General features: G+C 41.0%; 2 protein-coding genes across 7 annotated transcripts in view; both read left to right on the forward strand.

The window, feature by feature from the left end:
• LOC6727527 (probable G-protein coupled receptor No18) overlaps positions 1–8,229 on the forward strand; it is a 50,118-nt gene extending 41,889 nt beyond the window's left edge. The window contains exons 3-4 of one of the 2 annotated variants that reach the window (XM_039294642.2): positions 323–919; positions 1,007–8,229. In XM_039294642.2, the coding sequence (XP_039150576.1) occupies positions 323–919; positions 1,007–1,462 (1,053 nt within the window). In that variant the 3' untranslated portion in view covers positions 1,463–8,229. Of the gene's footprint in view, positions 1–322 lie in introns of both variants that reach the window. The other variant, XM_016176435.3, reaches the window with a different exon arrangement.
• Positions 8,230–12,366: 4,137 nt separating this feature from the next.
• Positions 12,367–19,661, forward strand: part of LOC6727528 (sodium-coupled monocarboxylate transporter 1) — a 41,690-nt gene continuing 34,395 nt past the window's right edge. For 2 of the 5 annotated variants that reach the window (XM_039295690.2, XM_039295689.2), the window contains exons 1-2: positions 12,367–12,557; positions 15,328–15,377. The gene's annotated coding sequence lies outside the window, so the exon portion shown is untranslated. Of the gene's footprint in view, positions 12,558–13,077; positions 14,120–14,868; positions 15,378–19,661 lie in introns of those variants that run through there. The other 3 variants (XM_016176437.3, XM_016176438.3, XM_016176436.3) reach the window with 2 other exon arrangements.

Here is a 19,661-nt window from a genome sequence, read left to right on the forward strand (position 1 = left end):
TCTGGCCAACTAAAAATATTTTGCCAGCACTTTATGATCTCTAAATCAATATCAGTGTGGGAGGGCCGGAAGCAACAGTACAGATACTAGCAAATTGTTTAAACAGCAATTTTAAGTAGCAAATATAATGTAACTTACAGTTCTTTTAATATTAGTAAATTAGAAAATCACAAAATGAGCTGTAACCATTTTAGGATGATTATGTTAACAAAACAGTTATAATTACTGTAGATTCACTATAAGCTCTATGAATATGTGCCCGAACTTTTCTATTGCACCTCGTAACCTTTTACCGCATTAATGTTGCCTTTTCATTTTTCAGGTAACGAGCTTCACCACCGCCAAGAAAGGAACAATACCGATGCCCTCCTCGAGCGGCGTGTCCGCTTTGCAGCTGCACCAGCAGCGCCAAATAGCCACCATCGAGACACCACCGAACAGCGCCAGCCTACCGATGCAGATACCCACGGTGACCATGGACCTGGCCTCCGACATATCCACCTCGGAGGCGGGGGAACTGGAGGCGGTGGCCGCCCAAACGGTGCTTGCCTATGCAAATCCCAATGGTGCGGGCACGAATTCGGTCACCGTGGTGAGCAGCGGGAACGGGGGCACTGGGGCGTCGGGTGTTCCACCCAGCTCGCCGAAGGAGACGCTTCAGGTGAGCACGATAGCCACCGGTCGGGTGGGTCTCAATGTGCCCGTGCCACCGTCCATGGGCAGCAATAGTTCCATCAATGTGCTGAACAACAACAACGGCACTGTGGCCATGGATGGAGGTGCCTCCGCCGGCGGCGGGGGAAATGGGAGTGCTGTAGCGACGCCTGGTGCACTGCAGCAAACGGGCGGTAATGAGCTGCGCGTCTCTCCGATCGCCGGACGGTGTCGAGCCCTATCCGTGGGCGTGGACACGGACATGGTGAGTGAATTCGATCCATCCAGCAGCGATTCGGGCGTGGTCAGTCGCTGTGCCGTGGTCAAGCCGCTCAAGTTTCGCCTTTGCCAGCCGATCTTCGGGCGCAAGTCGAGTAACCAGCAGCGGCGCAACGAGGCCAAAGCGGCGGCCAAGAATCAACAGCCCAGTGGAGCGGCCAGCAAAAATCAGCAGCAGCAGCAGCAACAGCAGCAGCAGCAGGTGGTGAAGGCGGAACTGGAGCCGGCCATACCGAAGACACCGAAGCCCAGGGATCCGGAGAAGGAGAAGCGACGAATTGCGCGAAAGAAGGAGAAGCGGGCCACCCTAATTCTGGGCCTGATCATGGGCAGCTTCATCGCCTGCTGGCTGCCCTTCTTCTTCCTGTACATCCTGGTGCCGGCATGTAGCAGCCATTGCAACATACCGGAATCGGCGTTCGCCGTCGCCTTCTGGCTGGGCTACATGAACTCGGCGCTCAATCCGGCCATCTATACCATCTTCAACAAGGACTTCCGACGCGCCTTCCGGCGCATCCTGTTCAAGTGATGTTTGGCCTATGTGTGCTGTTACAGGTGCGTTTACGCCAGCATCGAGAAGGCAACCGAACGTGCCATGGGCAGCACACCAATGGGCTATGGTCATGGCATGTATCAGCACTACAGGCGTTAGATTTGCTTCGTTTTGGCAGTGCCATAGGTCCCCAAGAACATATCCTATTCCAATTCCCCATCCCAGAACTGCAAAGCTATCGACTGTCGATGTTATCGATATATATATATGCACATATCCCATATTATCCATTGGATTATTTCATTTAATGCCTCAAGACATTAGTTTTCTTTAAAGCAAAACTAACTAGCCACTTGTATTAATAGGTTATTAGCAACATATTTTTCTACAAATTCCAAAACATAAATTATTTTAAAATAAGCTAGTTGTTTTAGCTATCGATAATATCGACTAACCGAATAATCCATAGTTTTGCAGCTCTATCCGCTCCCATATGCTAAATCCTTTCCAATCTTTCGTTGGAATTTCTTTGGTTTGAATAAAAAAAAAGTAACGAACATTGTAGCTCATTTCAAAAGCAATGAACGGCTGTGAATTTGATGGAATCTCTCAATTTCAATTTACGCATTTTGGTTTCATTTCGTTTCGTTTGGATTCTCGAGCACCCTTGAACCCAGAGACCCCAATCCCGGAGGCCCCATAGCCCCCATAACCCACTGAACTCCCAGAGCAACCGAACGAACTCACCACAACCCACACACTTTTCACACTCGACGAGCTCATAGAAATGCATGAGCTGAGCAAACAAGAATTTGAGCTGGGCAAACATCTATTATGCTCCCTGAATGGATGTGTCCGCCAGCGACGTCTATGGCCATTCAACTTGAAATAATTTCGCAAATTTCCATTTGCGGCTGCATTGCCAAATGCCAAATATCAGTGCAGACTGCAAATGTTTCGAAAGTCGGACTCAGGTAGTCCCAAATATCCAAGCTGGCAAATGCAGGTCAACAAGTGGCAAGATGGCAACAAATTAATTTAATTCCTTTTTTAATATTTTGCCAGCCGCTTATCCGCTGCTTCGCCGATGAAAATCTTGGAGTCGGAATGCCGTTTGGCCGTTGGCCAAATCAATAATTCCTTGCGCACACAAATGTAACTAAAATCCAGCACAATGGCCGCACAATTTGTTGTAACAAAGTGAGCACACATAGCTATGGAAATAGAAAAAACCGAAACAGCGACAGATTCCACAAGGCAGGCGCAGTTTTGTTCATTCACTCAAAGATGTTTCACTCGGCGACACAGAAAGTGGGAGCCCAAAAAAAATAATCCAAATGTATGGGAACCAATGCCTAATGGGCACAGACAGATGCAAATGCAAATGGTACGCTTCTACACCCAAAGAAAGCAGTGCGTTGTTTTATTTTTCAACTCATATAGGATAATTTTAAAAACTTTATGATATTACTTTCATGTGCTTAAATACATATATCTCAACTTCATAAACTGACTTCACTGACTTTTCGCTATATATCAAACGCTTGTATTTGATTTTGGAACTCAGAACATTTTCCTTTTAGTGTAGCTCATTCCATGGCACCATTTTCTCCACCATTTCCCACTTAGTTTTTGGCTATGCATCAGCAAATGCATGCGCCCGGCCGAGTGGAATAGACAGCCCGTCACCCAGTCAGTCAGTCATTCAGTCTGTCCGTCCTTCCGTCATTCAACCATTCAGTCAGTCGAACGGACAGACAGTCGTCACTGGAACGCTACAATGACACCGAGTTAGACGGGTAGATGGTGACAGAGGAGCATCCAGGATGAGGAGGGCGGCGGACCGACAGACAGACTCTGTTTTTGGCATGTGGCCCAGAATGGCTCTCCATTTCGTTTGGCTGGTTGGGCTTGTTTTGCTGGGCAAAGCCAACCAAAAAAAAATGACAAGGAAATACTATATATAGTATGTGGCACGGCCCAGAGAATCCACACAAAACACGGAGGCTGCCAGTCTATGCATAAATTTTACGTACAATTTATTTTACTTCCTGTGTGTGTTCTGGCTGCCCTGTCCCTCACCTTTTTTTGACACTTTGTGGCAAGATGCAACAATATCTGCGAGGCACTTGTAACCATTATCGGGCTAGATTGTAATCTGCATAGAGTAAGCTACTATCTCCAATACAAGAACTAAAATCACCTTGTCCCAAAAAAATTTATGCCAGCTCTTAGCAGCGCTGGAACTTTCAACACATGTCGGCATAGTCGAAGATTGATCTGATTTATAGCTCTGGGCAATAGCCTAAGTGCTTGCGGTTGCCGAAGACCTCTTAAAATTGTTTAAGAACGCATAAATAATGCGACCGAGATCGGCCATGAATGCGCCTCGGTGCCACCGAGTGTTTCATTTGAATAAATGGAAAATGGAAATCGACGGCAGAACTTTGATGGTGTTGAAAGACAAACAGCAAAGGCTTTTGGTGCCTGCATTTTTTATGGATCACACAGCATCCAGCTGAACGTTTTGGCATTGTCAGCAATGTGTGTACAACAACTGCACTCAAATGACAATTTGAACAACGACAGAAAGTCCAACAATAACACCAACAACAATTGCAACAACAACAAGCTAAATGGCAGGACGAAAAATAGGACCGTCGTGCACAAAGCGAAATCGAAAACAATTGAAATCGACAGCAAGGGAAAAACCATGTGGGAGTGTTGCAAGAAGTCTGTGGCAGCAAGGGTGGTGCAGCAGGTGGTGCAGCAGGCACATTAAAATGCGCGACTACACGGAAAAAAGCATTAATAAAATAAAACGCATTTTGCAGTAAAAGCAACCATAAAATCAATACCAAAGCTATCTAACTTAACACTTTTCATTATACTCAAACAAGATACATTTGCAGATATTATATTCCAAAGATAGATTATGCAAAATCTTTTTGAAAAATGTATGAATTTGCACTGCAGTTTTGAGGCTTTTTCATGAAGTTCTAGTTAGTTAGTTAGTAAAGATTTAGTAAAGATTTCCCTCATTGTTTTCAGTGTAAGCGCACTATACACACGCAGCACTTAACTGCACTTAGGTGCGACAGCCAGATGAGTGTCGAACGGCATTCCACGGATGGCATTGTTTTGCCAGGCGCACTGAAAGTCATTTTCACTTAAAGCTGGCGTAAAAAGCTGGCAGGCATTTTAGACCAGGCTGCGTATACGCAACGCCATCCATTGTTTACCCTTTTTTGGTAAAAACCGACTGAGGAGCATTAATAAAATTGCAATTAACGTCACAATTAGCAATCACCATAAATTAAATGCTCGACAACAATTGAAAAATTAAACACAACAAAGTAGCCAAAACAAAAAAAAATAAATAAAAAACAAACAAGGAGCAGAGAAAAACTGGAATGAAAAAAAACATTTTGAATTATTCAGTGCTATTTAAATTAATTTCCATAATTGAATTATGCGATTCGGAATGCAAATTTTTTGCTTTGTTTGCCTTAATTGTTTTCAGTCAACATGGGAGTTGTCCGAAAGCGAGTAAATAACAAAATTAAGCGTTAAACATTTACAATAATGACATAAAAACATTTTAGATTACTGCAGTCGCATTGTCTCTTATTTTTTGTTTTGTAAATTTTAATTCCGGACGCCGGAGGCCGCAAACCGGCTCGTGAAATTTAATTATTTATTGCGCAAAATGCGTAATCTAGAATTTGCATTTCTGTCAACATCTATTTCGGCGCCAAGCATTATATGCCATAAGCCAATTTAATGCCTGATTAACTTGCCAAATTGCAGAGGTATTTATAGAAAATCGGATTGACAGCAAAATTCACTTTAAATGCATTTTTGTTTGCGGTTGCGCAATTTTCCAACTATTTCGCCACTATTGGTAAATATTTGGCTGCATTTTTTCCTGTGAATTACTATCGCTCATGCAGAGAAATGTTTATTTATGCGTTACTATTGCCCAGACGCACCACTCATAATCACAAGCAACTAAATTACACTATAAAACAAAGTGTATAAAAGCATCAAAGCCATCAATAAAACGGCGTTCATTATCGTTTACGATCCATCCACATGATAAACACGTGAAAAGTGCACACGCAGAGAAATGCATTGTTGCCGGAATCGCATGAACGCATTTGTGGCGACGGAATTTTTCGGATATAGCCTGCATATATATACTTTTTTGGAGCAATTAACATGGCTATTAGGCGGCTGGGGCATGAATCATCGAAATGACGCTCGCTGGCCTGCATATTAATTAGTGGAGTATAAAGGCCATAAATGTAAAACTCGTAACGACAAATGTTTGGACCATAAATATGCACTTAGGTATTTATGCGCATTGACAGCATGAATATTTATGAGCCACCGACGACAGCGGACATTAAAATGCGCCACCTCCACCACCCGTTGATTAATTGGAAAAGTTAAGACGGTTATGCTGGTTCGCTTCGGTTCAACGGGTCGTATGCTTGATGCTTCTTAGCTTCCCCCTTTTGCAGTTCCAAAAATGCCGCCCAAAACTAAGCAAATCCAATGCCTGTGTAAAGGTTTAAATAGGAGAAGAAAAGCCATGCGACCATGTAAGTTCAAGTTTTGAGGCTTGTCTTTCAAAACCAAAAAAAAAAAGAAAATACATACAATGACTGAAATGTTAAATGAAATTATTTCATTGCAAAAACCAAACAAATCGCAAGTAACTTAAACGTATTTCAATATTTAAACTTAAACTTTTTGCTAATTGTAAACTAGACACAAATATTTATATACATATAAATACTAATTATAAACAGATATATATATATATATTAAAGTTGAATTTTGAAATTAGATAAACGCAGCCGGCGGATATTCGAATAGTTCAGATATATTTAGCATAATTTATAGTTGCCGATAAATGGAAATGTTTACTCATTTAATTGTATCGTACGCGGCATATGCATAGCAAAATTTTAACTCATATTCTCATACGTGTCTGTTCCACTAGTTGTGCGTAGATCAAATATGAGCAAACATAAAACATACCACCAGATTACGATACCACAAACCATAACGATACTTCACGGAACCGAAAACACATTGTACAACAATCTGTGAGTATGCAAATATATATCAAATCAAGCGGTTAAAAATCAAATGAATGAACATAAAGTAAAAAATAAAAAACTACCTACATTTTAAGCGGAAGTCTTCCACTACAATTACGCTCTAACCACGTGCATTCTACTTGTATTTGTTCCCTCGTTTTACCGACTTCAACTTCTGTTTCCGGGCAGACTATGTAACTAAATGTGTGTGTATATCGAATAGGTGTATGTATTTGAAAAGGTTTCTTCCCCAAACAAACAAAAAACATAACAAACAAACTAAGCAACATCGGAAACATGAAACTAGCAAAAAATCCAATTGATGTGTTAAGCAAATGGCAAGCATAAGCCATAAATTTACATTAATAGAAAAATGCTGCACAAATTTGCATGTTAGTTACGCTAGCCATGTAAGTTACGATTAATAAACTGTAGTTAACAAAGGGTAAAATACACAAAAATGTGCTACGAATAAGTAGAAACTATGTTTAGTGCCATCATTGTTGTCGTTTTATTTCCATTTGTTATAGAGGAGAGAGTTCTCGTTTCGTTATTTATACATTTTTGGTAGTATCCACATAGCTAACAACGAAGTAACATGGTGCTATGAGCTACGATCCTCCTCCTCGGTTCATCGTGCAACGCATCTCATCTCTTAGCCAGTCAGTCAGTCAGTTAGTCAGTCAGTCAGGGTGGTCAAAACGTTAAAATCTGAGCCCCTTTTAACGTCTTTGTTTGCTTTTAGAGCAGCACCACCCAAAAACTAAAGCCCAACAAACATTAAACACTCGCCCACAAAAGGAGAACTCAAATCAAAATTGAAAGTTAGTTAAGGGAATTAAGAGCATTTGAAACCTACTTAGCTGCTAAGCATTGTAAATACCTACTACTTATGCCGTGTTATAGTTCATACATACTAAATATAATACGATTACGATAAATGAAATGTAAATTGAGCAACACAAATTGCAAATTGAAGCCACCAAAGAATTGAATTTTCGCATGTAAGTCGAACAAGTAAACTAAAAAGTATTTAATTAAACCAAAGCTAAGACTAAGTGTAGTAAAAACATCTGAGACCCCTTTCTTACCCCAAAAAAAAAACAGCAACAATAGTCGACAACTTTTAGCATTTAGGCAATCATATATCATAGTTGAACTTAACTAAAGAAATGGCAATTCCTCCCAAAAACTATGTGTACATTTTCTGAGAATAGCCAAAACGACAAAACACCAAGAACTAAGACGCATTTAAAAACATTAAGTTTCGTTGTTTTTCTACCACCACACCGGTTGAGTTTGAGCAAACGTATGTAACATTTACCCATTGTATGGGGTACACGTTGTTTTCCTAAGATCTTGTTAGCCTAAGTGAAACTTATAATATAGAGCATACGATACATAATTAAAACTATTAGCTAAGCGAATACATATGTCCAGTAGAAAGGACAATAAAGATTTAATTGAAATTATATAGTACGATTACAATTACCACTAAACCAAGCCGACGAGGAATATCTCCCGAGGCTACAAACTCGAACTCATCAAAAACCAAGCTAAAGCTAACAAACAAAATACTAAAAAGAAACCTTTTAAAACTTACTCTCGTTAAGCGAAACACAAAGAAACAAAAAAAAAAGCAGAAATCATAAATGAATAATAAAAACCGAAAGTATTCTTAAATTCTTTAAATGCATTTGTGGAATTATTTATTGTCGCCATGCATGCCGCATGCCGACAAATACTTGGGATTCACAAGTGGCAAGTGGAAAGCGAAAGTGGTGGCATTGCAGTGAAGAAATGCGTGAAAATCCCCAATAAATTCAGCAAAGTTCATTTGGGGCGTTTTAAATGGCATCTTAATTTCCTGTATGCGCAGACGCCGCCACGAAAAAAAGGACCCGGCATTTCGGCTCCTCAGCATATTGATTTTCTCCAGCAGCCTTGACATTGCCTAGCTGTCAAAGTCAGTCATTAAAAATGCAGTCGAACAAAGGTCGAGATAGCTACCAAATATAGCACACTTCTGGGTGAAGGAGTTAAATGGTAAGTATATTGCAAATGCACAGCACACCTTTGGGCGCAGATACAATTTTATTCCATCACTTTATGGGTAGAAAACCTGCTAGATCAACCTGCATCGGTGTATAAATGTTTAAGACTATGAGCCTTTAAAAAAATATTTAATATATATAGTAGAACGTTGAATAACCTTAAATTTTTATTTCATCCTTAATGAATTTATATACAATTTTATTCTATTCAATGCTCGATTTTATTTAAGTATGTTGCAGACAGAAAACAAAGAAAGAAAAAAAAGCAACATTCCTCTTCTAATAGCAAAATACTAAGAATAGATAAGGCAATAACAGATAACTTTAAATTGATTGAAACTAATAATCCATAAATCATCGAAAGAAATTAGCACGTTTTTAGCCTGAATCACACATCATTTTCAAGTCTAATGCATTCCCAGAAAGAACAAAATTGATACCTGTGCGTACAAAGTTTAACTAGCTAAATAGAAAACCCGAACCGGACACAATTATCACACTATGTTGACTCAATCCCTGGGCGATTCACTAACAATGTGTGTAGAGAGAGATAGAGAGAGAGAGGAACTTCGTATTAAACAAATTCCTGTGTGATCAATTGTTGTGCGAGCGCAATTAAATAATTAGCGCCAAATGCGAGCTCTTAGCGCCGCGGAGCCGCAACAGTCTCATTAATCAGAAACGCGCCAGCAGCATGCAAAGTTTGTCAAGCCAGTTTGTTTGCCCAGTTCGTCTGTCAGTCAGCCAGGTGCTAATTACACACGTGACGCCGGTTGGCAAAAACTGGGCTGCCTTAGTATGTACAACTTTCCTGCAACAAAAAAAAAGGGAGAAAAAAACGAATACAACCAAAAACATTCACACACAGCGAGCCTGCGGGCTGAGTCCAAATGCCACAGTCACAGTACTAATTGTTTCAGTTGTTGCTTCCGAAAACTCGTGCAGCGTTTATCAACCGGGTCAGAGGTCGCGAGCAACAACAACATTTTGCAGCGGCATTAGAAAAAAATGAAAAAGCACCCGCGAATAATTGTCACGGAACCGAAACAAGAAGCTACACAAAACGCAGCCAGCTCGTTTGTTCCTATGGCAAAATATAGAGATGGCTACATGAGTTGTGCAAGTTTTAATTAGTTAATTTAACGCCTGGCACCAACAGGAGTCCCGTTGCACGCTGCGTATGAGTAATGAGCGCGCTGGCTCAGTCGGGCAACGAGTCGTATGCGTGATACGGAAAGACGTCTAAATACGTACAGAGCAAAATAAATATGTTCAAAATGAAATAAAATAATAGTTAAATATAAAAATGTAACGATTTAGGCTTGCAAATGTTTGATTAAAAAAGAGATCAATTTGTGCTCCAATTAAACTACATTTAACAAATTAAACCAATCGAAGACATCTGTTTTGTCTTCGTATTCAAGTTTCTAAGTATCTAAACATTCATTGCTTAATCAAGAAAAATTACTATGAGAAGTCCTGATTCATCTGCAATTCATGATTTATGCGTGTAATTTTTCTCACTGCACAGGATATGTAAGCCAGCTACCCTTAATGTGTATTTCTTGAAGCTGTCAACATTTTGCCAACGCTTGAACTTTCGCAACAAGCCGAGCAAAACGGTTGCTGGCAAAGGTAGGGGAGGGGAGTGGCACATGAAGGGATGGGACTTTTGCGGTTGGCTGTGCTAAGTAATTTCCCCTTGCGGATGCAACTAATTACTAAACATTTCGCATAAAATTCGCAACTTGACAGCCTCTAACTGCATGGCTAAGGACACGCGCCCACACCCACAGGACATCAACTTGTACATGTCTATGTGGGTGGGTGGCCTTAGGTGGGCGGTGGTGTTATGGTGGTGCTGCGATGTGGGCGGACCAAGCATGGGCGTTGGTGGCATGTTATCAACGAATCTAACATGCGGTTTGTGCTAATTCACTGGCACAACCAAGCCAACCGCCAAACAGACGACCACCGCCCTGCTTAGCGGTCATAAAGTAAACGCTATTCCCAGATAGAAAGGATGAGCTGGCGGAGCTGGTGGGTGGCACTTCCGCTGGAGATGATTAGCCGTGCTACCCACACGAGTACGAACAGACAGACAGTCTACCACCGCCGACTGGACTAGAAATTCAGGCCCAGGATGAGAAAAATAATCGTAAAATAGCAGAAATTATTTAACACTGTTTCGCATTTAATGCAAAAAGTTTTCTTTGGCTGCGTAGAAATTGTTGCCGGAAGTTGGCCACAAAGTTGCAAAGTCGGCAACATGCAACCAACATGCAAATACCAACAGCATGAGCGACAAACGAAGCGATTAATAGTGAATACACTGGCAGAAAAAAAAACTTAGTTTATTAATTCAAAATTAACCAAATGTAGAGAAACATATATACCAAGGTTAGTGAACCTTTATCACACAGCTTCCTTTTGAAACATAAACTTTGAAAAGACTAAACTTTTTTTTTGTAAAGGAGAGGTACAAATTTTCTCAGTGCATTGCTCCTTGAACCTGCCGCCAAAATAATGCATTTATCAGTGTTGCAATGGGAGTGCAAAACATGTGTAGTTGGTAAGTACAACCAAACGCGTTGTTAGACGTATAATTAACGGCTCGACTCTGGTATATGAGTCACTCCTGAAAGGAAATTCCCCGCACCTCAAAAGGGCCAGAAAAGGGCTCTTCATCGTGCCACTCCCCCCGCCTTTTCAGCCATCCAATGTAATTGGGCAAAGGGCAGTGTCGACAATTGTTGTTTGTTTATCCACGTTTTAGCGTTGCATGTGTTAATTATATCGCGTTACGTTGCCATGTTTGCACTGGCATTTCGAATATGTATTTCCATTTCGCTGCCAGACGAACGGGGCAAATGCACTCTGGCTGCACCGCGTGGTGTAGAATCCGTATATCCATTTCTTTGGCCACTGGTCAGTGGATCGATTGGAGTTGGGTCTTGTTGGCTGGTGGGCTTGTGGGTTGGGGTCCAAAAAAATATGGCTAAAACCGGCTCTGTGCCACCGCAGCCAGTGCGTAAACAAACCCACAATATTTGCCTGTGCGGCCAAGAGATGTTCGTTCATTTAAGTTGTATTGATACCCAGTAGTCGTAGATGGTGAGGGTATATGGCTTTCACTCGGCTTCTTTGCTGTAAAAAGATGGTGTCTTTAAACCATTGAAAACGACTGCTGATATGAAGCAGATAAAGACTTCAAAATCTTTAAAGCTACTAAGGAAATAATTGAATAGTAGATTCTATTCTATTCTAATAGGATTCTACTAGATTCTAAGTAAAGTCAACTTGCTCATAAATATATTAAACTACATTAAAATGAAACTTGGCTCATCACAATGATCTTATCTTATAGCTATAAGACATTTCTCAAATTGCAAACAATCAATAAACTATTTAATTCGTTTTTTGCAGCTTTGAAAGCAAAGCTATAACTATGTTCTCTATAAATGATCCTATGTTCCCAAGGACATCTGTGTAGTGATGAGAATGTGATCCTCAGCAGATGCTCACCCTATTCCTGGGTACTTCCCAGTCGAATATCAAGCTTGAGTCATTCCTTCTTGACTCTTTCTGATTTTGTGGAATCAATGCGATTGGGACTTTGGCTGCGAGATGCTGACGCCGGCGGAACGCTGGCGGTACGCCCAGCAGAGCAGCTGGCGCTGCGCAGCCGTCGCCGTCGACTGCGGCGTTTTTACGAACCTTCCGCGACGACGAACAAGATCGAGCCAACACGCTGAGGAGAAATAAATGCCGCCCAAGAGGCAGCCGCGCAGCTGGCGATGAAAACAAACCCGTCGTGGCGCTCGCAGACACAAGACGCAGTTCGCAGTTCCGAATCGATCCGTGCCGCACTCGAATCCATATCCACTTCAGTCCACTTCAAAAACGCACCCGAAACCGAGTTTTGAGTTTGTGAGAAAAACAAAAAAAAGAAACAGAAGAAAAAAAGTAAGAAGAAAACAACGGAAGCCAACTACTCTCGCCGTCGAAAACGCAAATGAAATTATTATTATTATTAATATTATTTGCTTGTCATCTCGGCGTGCCACAAAAACACAATTTATTCACCCATTGCAATATAAATGGGGGAGGGGGAGAAAACAACGAGGTAGTGGAAAAAGTGTAGGCGATAAATGGAAAATTGATTGAACAAGTTCGGCATTATCACAGGCGCTTTGCAATCACGCGATCCGGCTGACCGAGAGTTCAATCGAAATCGAGGCATTTACATAACCCTTTCTGGCCCTTGGGTCACTCGTGCGGACGTGACAGAAATATATGATAACGAAGGTCGACCAGCCACCAGCCACCCACCAATTTTGGTGGGATGTGGAAAATTTTCGTATGCCTATGGTTTCGAAAAATTGCGCGACCAAACTGACAAAACTAAGCGGAAAATTTGAACAAACAAGCCGGGTGGGTGGGGTTGGGTGTTCGTTGTTGGTCAGCGAAAATGCGCCTTCTTTCCAAAGAAATTGAATTTCCAACCTGACAATGGCAATAAAACGGCCGATTTGATGTGTGCTTTTTTTTATGGCCTGTAGTTTTCGAATTTTGATAAATTAATACGAAACGCCAAATATTTACGAACTTTTCACATGGTCGGGGGGCCATTAATTCTGGCCTGGACCCCTGGGCTCGCTCATTAGCAATGCAAACGAGCTACCAAAATATAATCTAAACGGTTTTCAGACAAACTTTTCAAATATGCCACATAAAGCGCTAAATACTCGTAGCGTAGTCAGCTGGCAGTGGAACGAACAGGTTCTCTCCAAAAACGCCTCACTCTGACTAATTGAAAACAGATTCCGATTCCGAGCGAGGGGGATATTTTACAACAAATATATTCATATTTGATTATGTAAATGCATCAACGAAATCACCGAAAAGATCTGTCCAACTTATTCCGGTCCATTCTCTGGTGGCAAATAAATTAGTGTTCGTGTTCGTGTTCGTCCATACAAGCCAACTGTGTGCACTCTGTTAACTAAACTAAACACACACTACAAAGACCATATAAATGCGAATCTGGGAAATTAATAACCGATGACAGTGAGGGGCAGGGGAGCGCGGGGGCCTGGAGCTTGAGCCCTACATATAGCCAGGTGCAATTACCTGGTACCCAGTGTGCTGTGTCACAGTTTCCGCAAATTATATTAGTCGCTCGTAGTCGCTCGGCCGGCTTATCCCCCAATCACAATCGCATCACCGTTTTCATTTCATTTCATTTCACTTCATTTCCATTTTCATTTTCGGACCAGCCCCGCCCCCCGCCCCCCACCGCAAGGCGAAAAGAGTGAAAATTAATTAGTGCTGTTATAAATACAGCATAACCATTGGGCGGCCAAATCATTTGACATTCAGTCCCCCATCAGACGTGGGACAGACGAGAAGACAAGTGCGCGAAAGAGTGACGAATGTTGGGCGAAAAATAATAAAGAAAAAACCAAAGCGAATAGGAGACAACTGAAGCTGAAAGCGGAAAGCGTAAACCGGAATCAAAACAAAAAGTAAAAGATTTCAAAAAAAATAAAAACAAAAAAAAACATATTGTTTGGCGCCGGCTAAACAAAATCATTCGCCAGTCACGTGATTATGATTTCGCCTAAAAATAAATAACTAGGTTCATGCATCATGTGCGTTTTTTGAACTAAAATAAATATAAATACACGTTGTGTTAAAGCAAAGTATTTCATTAGTTAAATGGTGAAGTTGTATATTCAAAAAGTAATTAACTTTAATATTCATAATTAAAATACGATTACTAAATGAGTACTTTCAGTACGAAAAACACTCAAAAATATGTTTCAAATAAGCTGCTTTTTCATTCTTCGTCACCTCAGTTTTTGCCTACTACTACTTGGCTACTATAACAAAATCATCTGCTAGTCACGTGATTATAATTTCGCCTCGTTTTGTGCCAACAAATAAATATAAATATTTATATTTCCACGCATCATGTGCGTTTTTGAACTATAAAAATTTCATTAGATAAATTTTGAAGTTTTATTTTCAAAAAACACAAAATCATCAGCTAGTCACGTGTTAGGTTTTTTTACCCTGCTCAAAGTATATCAATATCATGTGCGTTTCAAATTATTATATTAGTTGTTGAGTAAAAAAATGTACATATATATATATATTTTCTTATCATAGTTCCGTTTCGATATTCAGTTTCTTTGGCGACGAAGGAATTTTAATAATATTTTTTAAAGATTTATAGCAATAATTCTTTGTGCCTCCCTTTAAGTTTCGCCTTGAAATGCACTTTCCTATGTCACTGTCATGTTTTTAGCTTTCGCAGTCATTGTTCCTTGTTCTGCACTCTTCCTTTGTTTATCGCTTAATGCACTTGGGATGATACAAAGATATAGGGTATAGAGCAGATCGGCGGGGGAATGATGATGATATGGCCGAGTGTCGCGTGTGGGGGCCATTGGCACAAAATTTAAATTCTATTGAAGAGAAACTGGGCAGATAGCCAGAAAATAGGAAGAGTGGCAAAAGCAGAAAGATAAATGCATATACATATATACAAATGATCAGCATATGAACGGATTTTAATGCTACAACGATTGCGGATATAAAACATTTTTGTTTGGCGGTGAAATCAACGATTGATGCGTATTTTTGGCTTTAATAAAGTTAAAAAGTATTTTTATGTCGCGCTAATTAACAAATCAAACTGTTTCTTCTCTTTCGCTGAAACGTACCAAAGACTCAACGAGACGCAAAGTGGTGACACCTTTTCTTCGCATTTGACAAAGGGTAAGTGTGAATTGATTTCCTAAGAAAAGGGTTTCGATTAAAGAACGTTAATCAGGTGAAATAGTGATTCATGTACATACATATAACTGGGGCAGTCTCCCATTGTGGATGCAACTATTTATCGAGCTCGGTGGGTAGTGGGTACACTCGTGGGCGCTAAACATGCAAACCCCCTTTGGCAACACTTTTTGCGAACGCGACGCGCGTTTGTCATGCAATTTTAATCGCAATTGCATTTTTAATTTTCCTCTTCCACCTGACGGCGGCAGAAGAGTTCTCTATTCCTCTCATCCTTCGCTAGCTCGAAAGAAAAAAAAGAAAAAAATGTGCTCGGCAGCGGGTAAAAAGGGAAAATAAAAGCAAATAAATATTAAATGCAATACACTCAATACCCAGACAGGCAGACAGACAGACAACCGGCAGCGAGCTGGCAAGCAAACTGGGCTGACAGTGCGGAAAAAAGCAGGGGAGGAGCAGCAAGGAGGATCAAGGAGGAGCAGCTGGGAGGAGCAGGCGGATCAGGGCGGAGGAAGGACCAAGGAACGCCTGGCGGGCTACTAACACATTGGCATACAGGGAATGCGAGATGGGACAGGATGCGAGCTATGCGTTCCATTTGCATAAATCTACATTTTAACTATTTTTCCCCCTCTTTTTTGCTGTACCCCCCTTTGCATTCTTGTCCATTTGCTCCACTACTGCAAAAGAAAAAAAGGGACATGGGGGTTGGGGGGGTTGGTTGAGCAAGGCCGAAGGACTTGCGGACTAGGGTAACTTGATAAATATTCGCGCAATGCTGGGCGTGAAATATGCAACGATATATTTCTTCTTGTGCAACTTATGTACATATATATGTATGTATATACCCAGGCAAAAAGAACAACTGTCAACCACCGAGTTGCCGATTGCAATTGCAATCGAAATTGGTTTTATTTTTAGAGCTGCCCCGCTGGCGGCCAACTGACGCTTTTAAATGAGCTACATCGATTGAAAGGCTCGTATGTCAGAATTTGTGACAAACATGACTAATTAAACATGAGCCCGCATCGGACAGACTGTCAAGCTGGTATTAACATTTATCTGCCATAATAAGGACACGCGAGATAGTGTGCACTGCGAGAAAAAGTTGATACTTAAAGAATATATAAATCATTTTCAAATACTAATTTCGAAAATACATAACAAATAGGAAAAATAGAGAAGTAGTTGATGGTAAAAGAAGTATAAAAGACAACTTTCGAAGCTTATAAATATTAAATTGAATATACATAATGTTTTTTGGACTTAATACTACTTTCGAAAGTACTTTCCATACAACATTTATGTAATTTTTTTGAGTGTATCCACGTCGGTTTAATATAACCGCATCGACCACAACCTGCAACCGCACCGCAAGCCAAATAATGAAGTCAAATCCTCACAGCACTCGTAGAGCATATTTCATGAATACTTTATCGAGACGACAGCATTGTTGATGGCAATTTAATGCCGATACTCGACATATTTTTTTTTTTTTTTTTGGTGCCGTTGTTAATTTTGTATATTCCTGTTGACATCCGACATCAGAAGTCATGAATGAAAGGTTTTTTTTTGTTGCTGAATTATTCCGCTACTTGCCATGCGAACTTTTCTTACGTCGAAGTATAATAATTTTACAAAGTAGTCAATTAGCATAACAACCAAACAGGCCCCTTTGCGTGTCAAGTGCACAAGGCGCGAGCTTTACATTGTTTATTCAGCCGACTTTAAGTCTTAGAAATGCATCCATGTGCCACATTTATCTGCAACATGCAAGCTATCAAATTATTTGTGTTTATGTAAGTTTTATTCCTAAACGTTGACACCTATTTAGCTAAGGGAAAGCAATACTTAAATTTAAATTAATGTATAATTTTTAAGTAGTCCAGTAACTGGTGTGAATGAATATCCGCTTTGAGTGAAATCGAAATATTCCCCAAAAAATTGAAAAACTCGTTTAAGGAAAACCAACAGCACCACAAGTCACGGGTTAGTTTACACAAATATCTGCTATCTGTGCAGCATACAATTCTCCTTAGCAATCAGGCAATGGAAAAACAGCACATGACCACTATATCAACCACTCGGAAAACAAACCAAACCCGATTGCCAAACCACGTGACTGACTCGATACCGGTTGCTCCAAGACTCGAAGACTCCAAGACTCGAAGACTCCACGCAAATAATCTGCAAATTGATTTCCAGTCTGAAAATAGCTTTTCCGAGCGAGACGAAAATAACATTTTTCCAGCGGCTCTGATTTGAATAGCTCGCATTTAAATACTCGTACTTGGATATGACATATGCTTATTTACTATTAAAAATACTGCAAATATGGTAACTTTTGTTGATTGACTTATGGCCTTAAATTCTTGACATTGACACCTCGCAAGTGGCCTGGTTGAACGAACTGTTTGCTTTTCTTAATTATTTGGTTAAGTACACAAAAGTCAGAGATTGTGAGTCATGTGGAATACGGCAAGTTGTATTTACGCGGATTTATTTAATAATTGCAAGTGCAGCAACAAAAAAGAAAAACGTGGTAGCTTCTAGTGCTTACTGCTGATTAATTGCCATCTCATGAGGCGACTTAACTATTTTTGAATTGATTTCGGCCAGGTGTCATAAAAACTTAATAAACAAGTTCCAAAAGAGCGAAACTCTCGACTATAAACCTTTTTTTTTTTTGGCTAATCAATACAGATCGATGGCAGAATTTGCAGACACTTTGCGAAAGTTGAACGACTGGCTGGAAGAGTTCGGTTACCTTTTGGGCCAAATGATTGCAAATGACCCAAATTGGATTTAAGTCGATTAAAAACGAGCACCAAACAGAACAGCATACTTATGCCCCGGCATGCAATCAGAAATCGAATCGGATTGCCATCGAACAAACAAACAGCAAACAGCGGGGCAACATTGAGAAGGGGCCATGCATGTTGCAAGGAGCATTTATCAATGAAATTCAATAAAAATACATTTTGCATGCCAGTTCGTTGAACTGCAGGGAGCACAAAGGACGTACGTCCTCGGGCCAAATGCAACTTACCTGTTCTGTGTTCTTTTGCAATTCTGTTCCAATTCATTTGCCAGCCTGACGAAGCCGGCAAGGAATCAGCGACGAGGCGAACGACTCTCAAGATCCCACTTGCCCGTAACTTGACCTGCAGCAAGTTCTGCAAGGCAGTGCAATCAGACAGCCGTGATAAATGTGACAACAACAGGCCAATAGGCGGCATCCAGCTGGGCATCACATCCCATCCCATCCCATTCGCATTTCGCATCACCGACCGATCCCGATCCACTCCTTTACACTCGCCTGACTGCACACTGAGAGAAAAGTAGTGGCAGTATTGGGGATTCGCTTTAAAGTTCATAAAGCATTACTGAAAAATTATGAACAAAAATAGCTTTCAGTTATGGGAAACCATATGAACCATATGATGAGCCACATCCTTCTCCTTTAAGTAATGAGGCGTCAGTCGGTTATGAAAGTCTGCCACTTTTCTCTCAGTGCCCGTGTGCGCTGCCCAACCCACGACTGCCCCCACCAGCCCGCGACTTGTCATTTCAATTCCATTTGGCCAAAGTTGAGCTCCAGTCGCTGTGCCGCTTAAGTGCAGGCCCAATTCCAATTCCAGAAACACCCAGCTCCGCACCAGCGGACCATCCTCAACAATATTATAAGCAGGCGTCTTGGTCGTGGTAGTGTGCCTGCTCGTATTTCAACTTCTGCCTAATTGTTGTTGGCATGGTGATGTGGATGTGGATGGTGACGGCGTCGCGACGCCGCCTGAATATTATTCCCGGCTAATGCGCTCCGGCTATTTGATGTTGAATCGCCGGGGCTACGTGCATAAAATTGCGGCGATCTTTCGCTCTAATCATAAACTCGGGCATGGTTCGCATTTTAATTGCACACGGATGGCGCAGAAAGTGGCGTTGCATGCGACTTAAGTTTAAACTGGATTTGGCAATTTAATTCTATCTCGGATTTAAGACTTAAGACCACCCAAAGCAACTGGCTTAAACCGAGTTGTTCGACACATTGAATATGAAATTACACAAACTTTTGGCACCCTTTCGTTAACTCTGATTGCCACAATCAAAGGAGCGTCTGCAGTTGCACTGCTCGTGTTGCAAATAAGTCCAACGGCCCACAAACACAGAAACATACACACAAATACATACTCAGTAGTCCCCCGAAGAGAAATGGAAAAAATCCATAACAAAGTAATCAATGAGCGGGGTGGGTGGGAATGGGGC

The sequence above is a fragment of the Drosophila simulans genome, chromosome 3R (genome assembly GCF_016746395.2).
Source record: "Drosophila simulans strain w501 chromosome 3R, Prin_Dsim_3.1, whole genome shotgun sequence".
Classification (NCBI taxonomy): Eukaryota; Metazoa; Arthropoda; class Insecta; order Diptera; family Drosophilidae; genus Drosophila; species Drosophila simulans.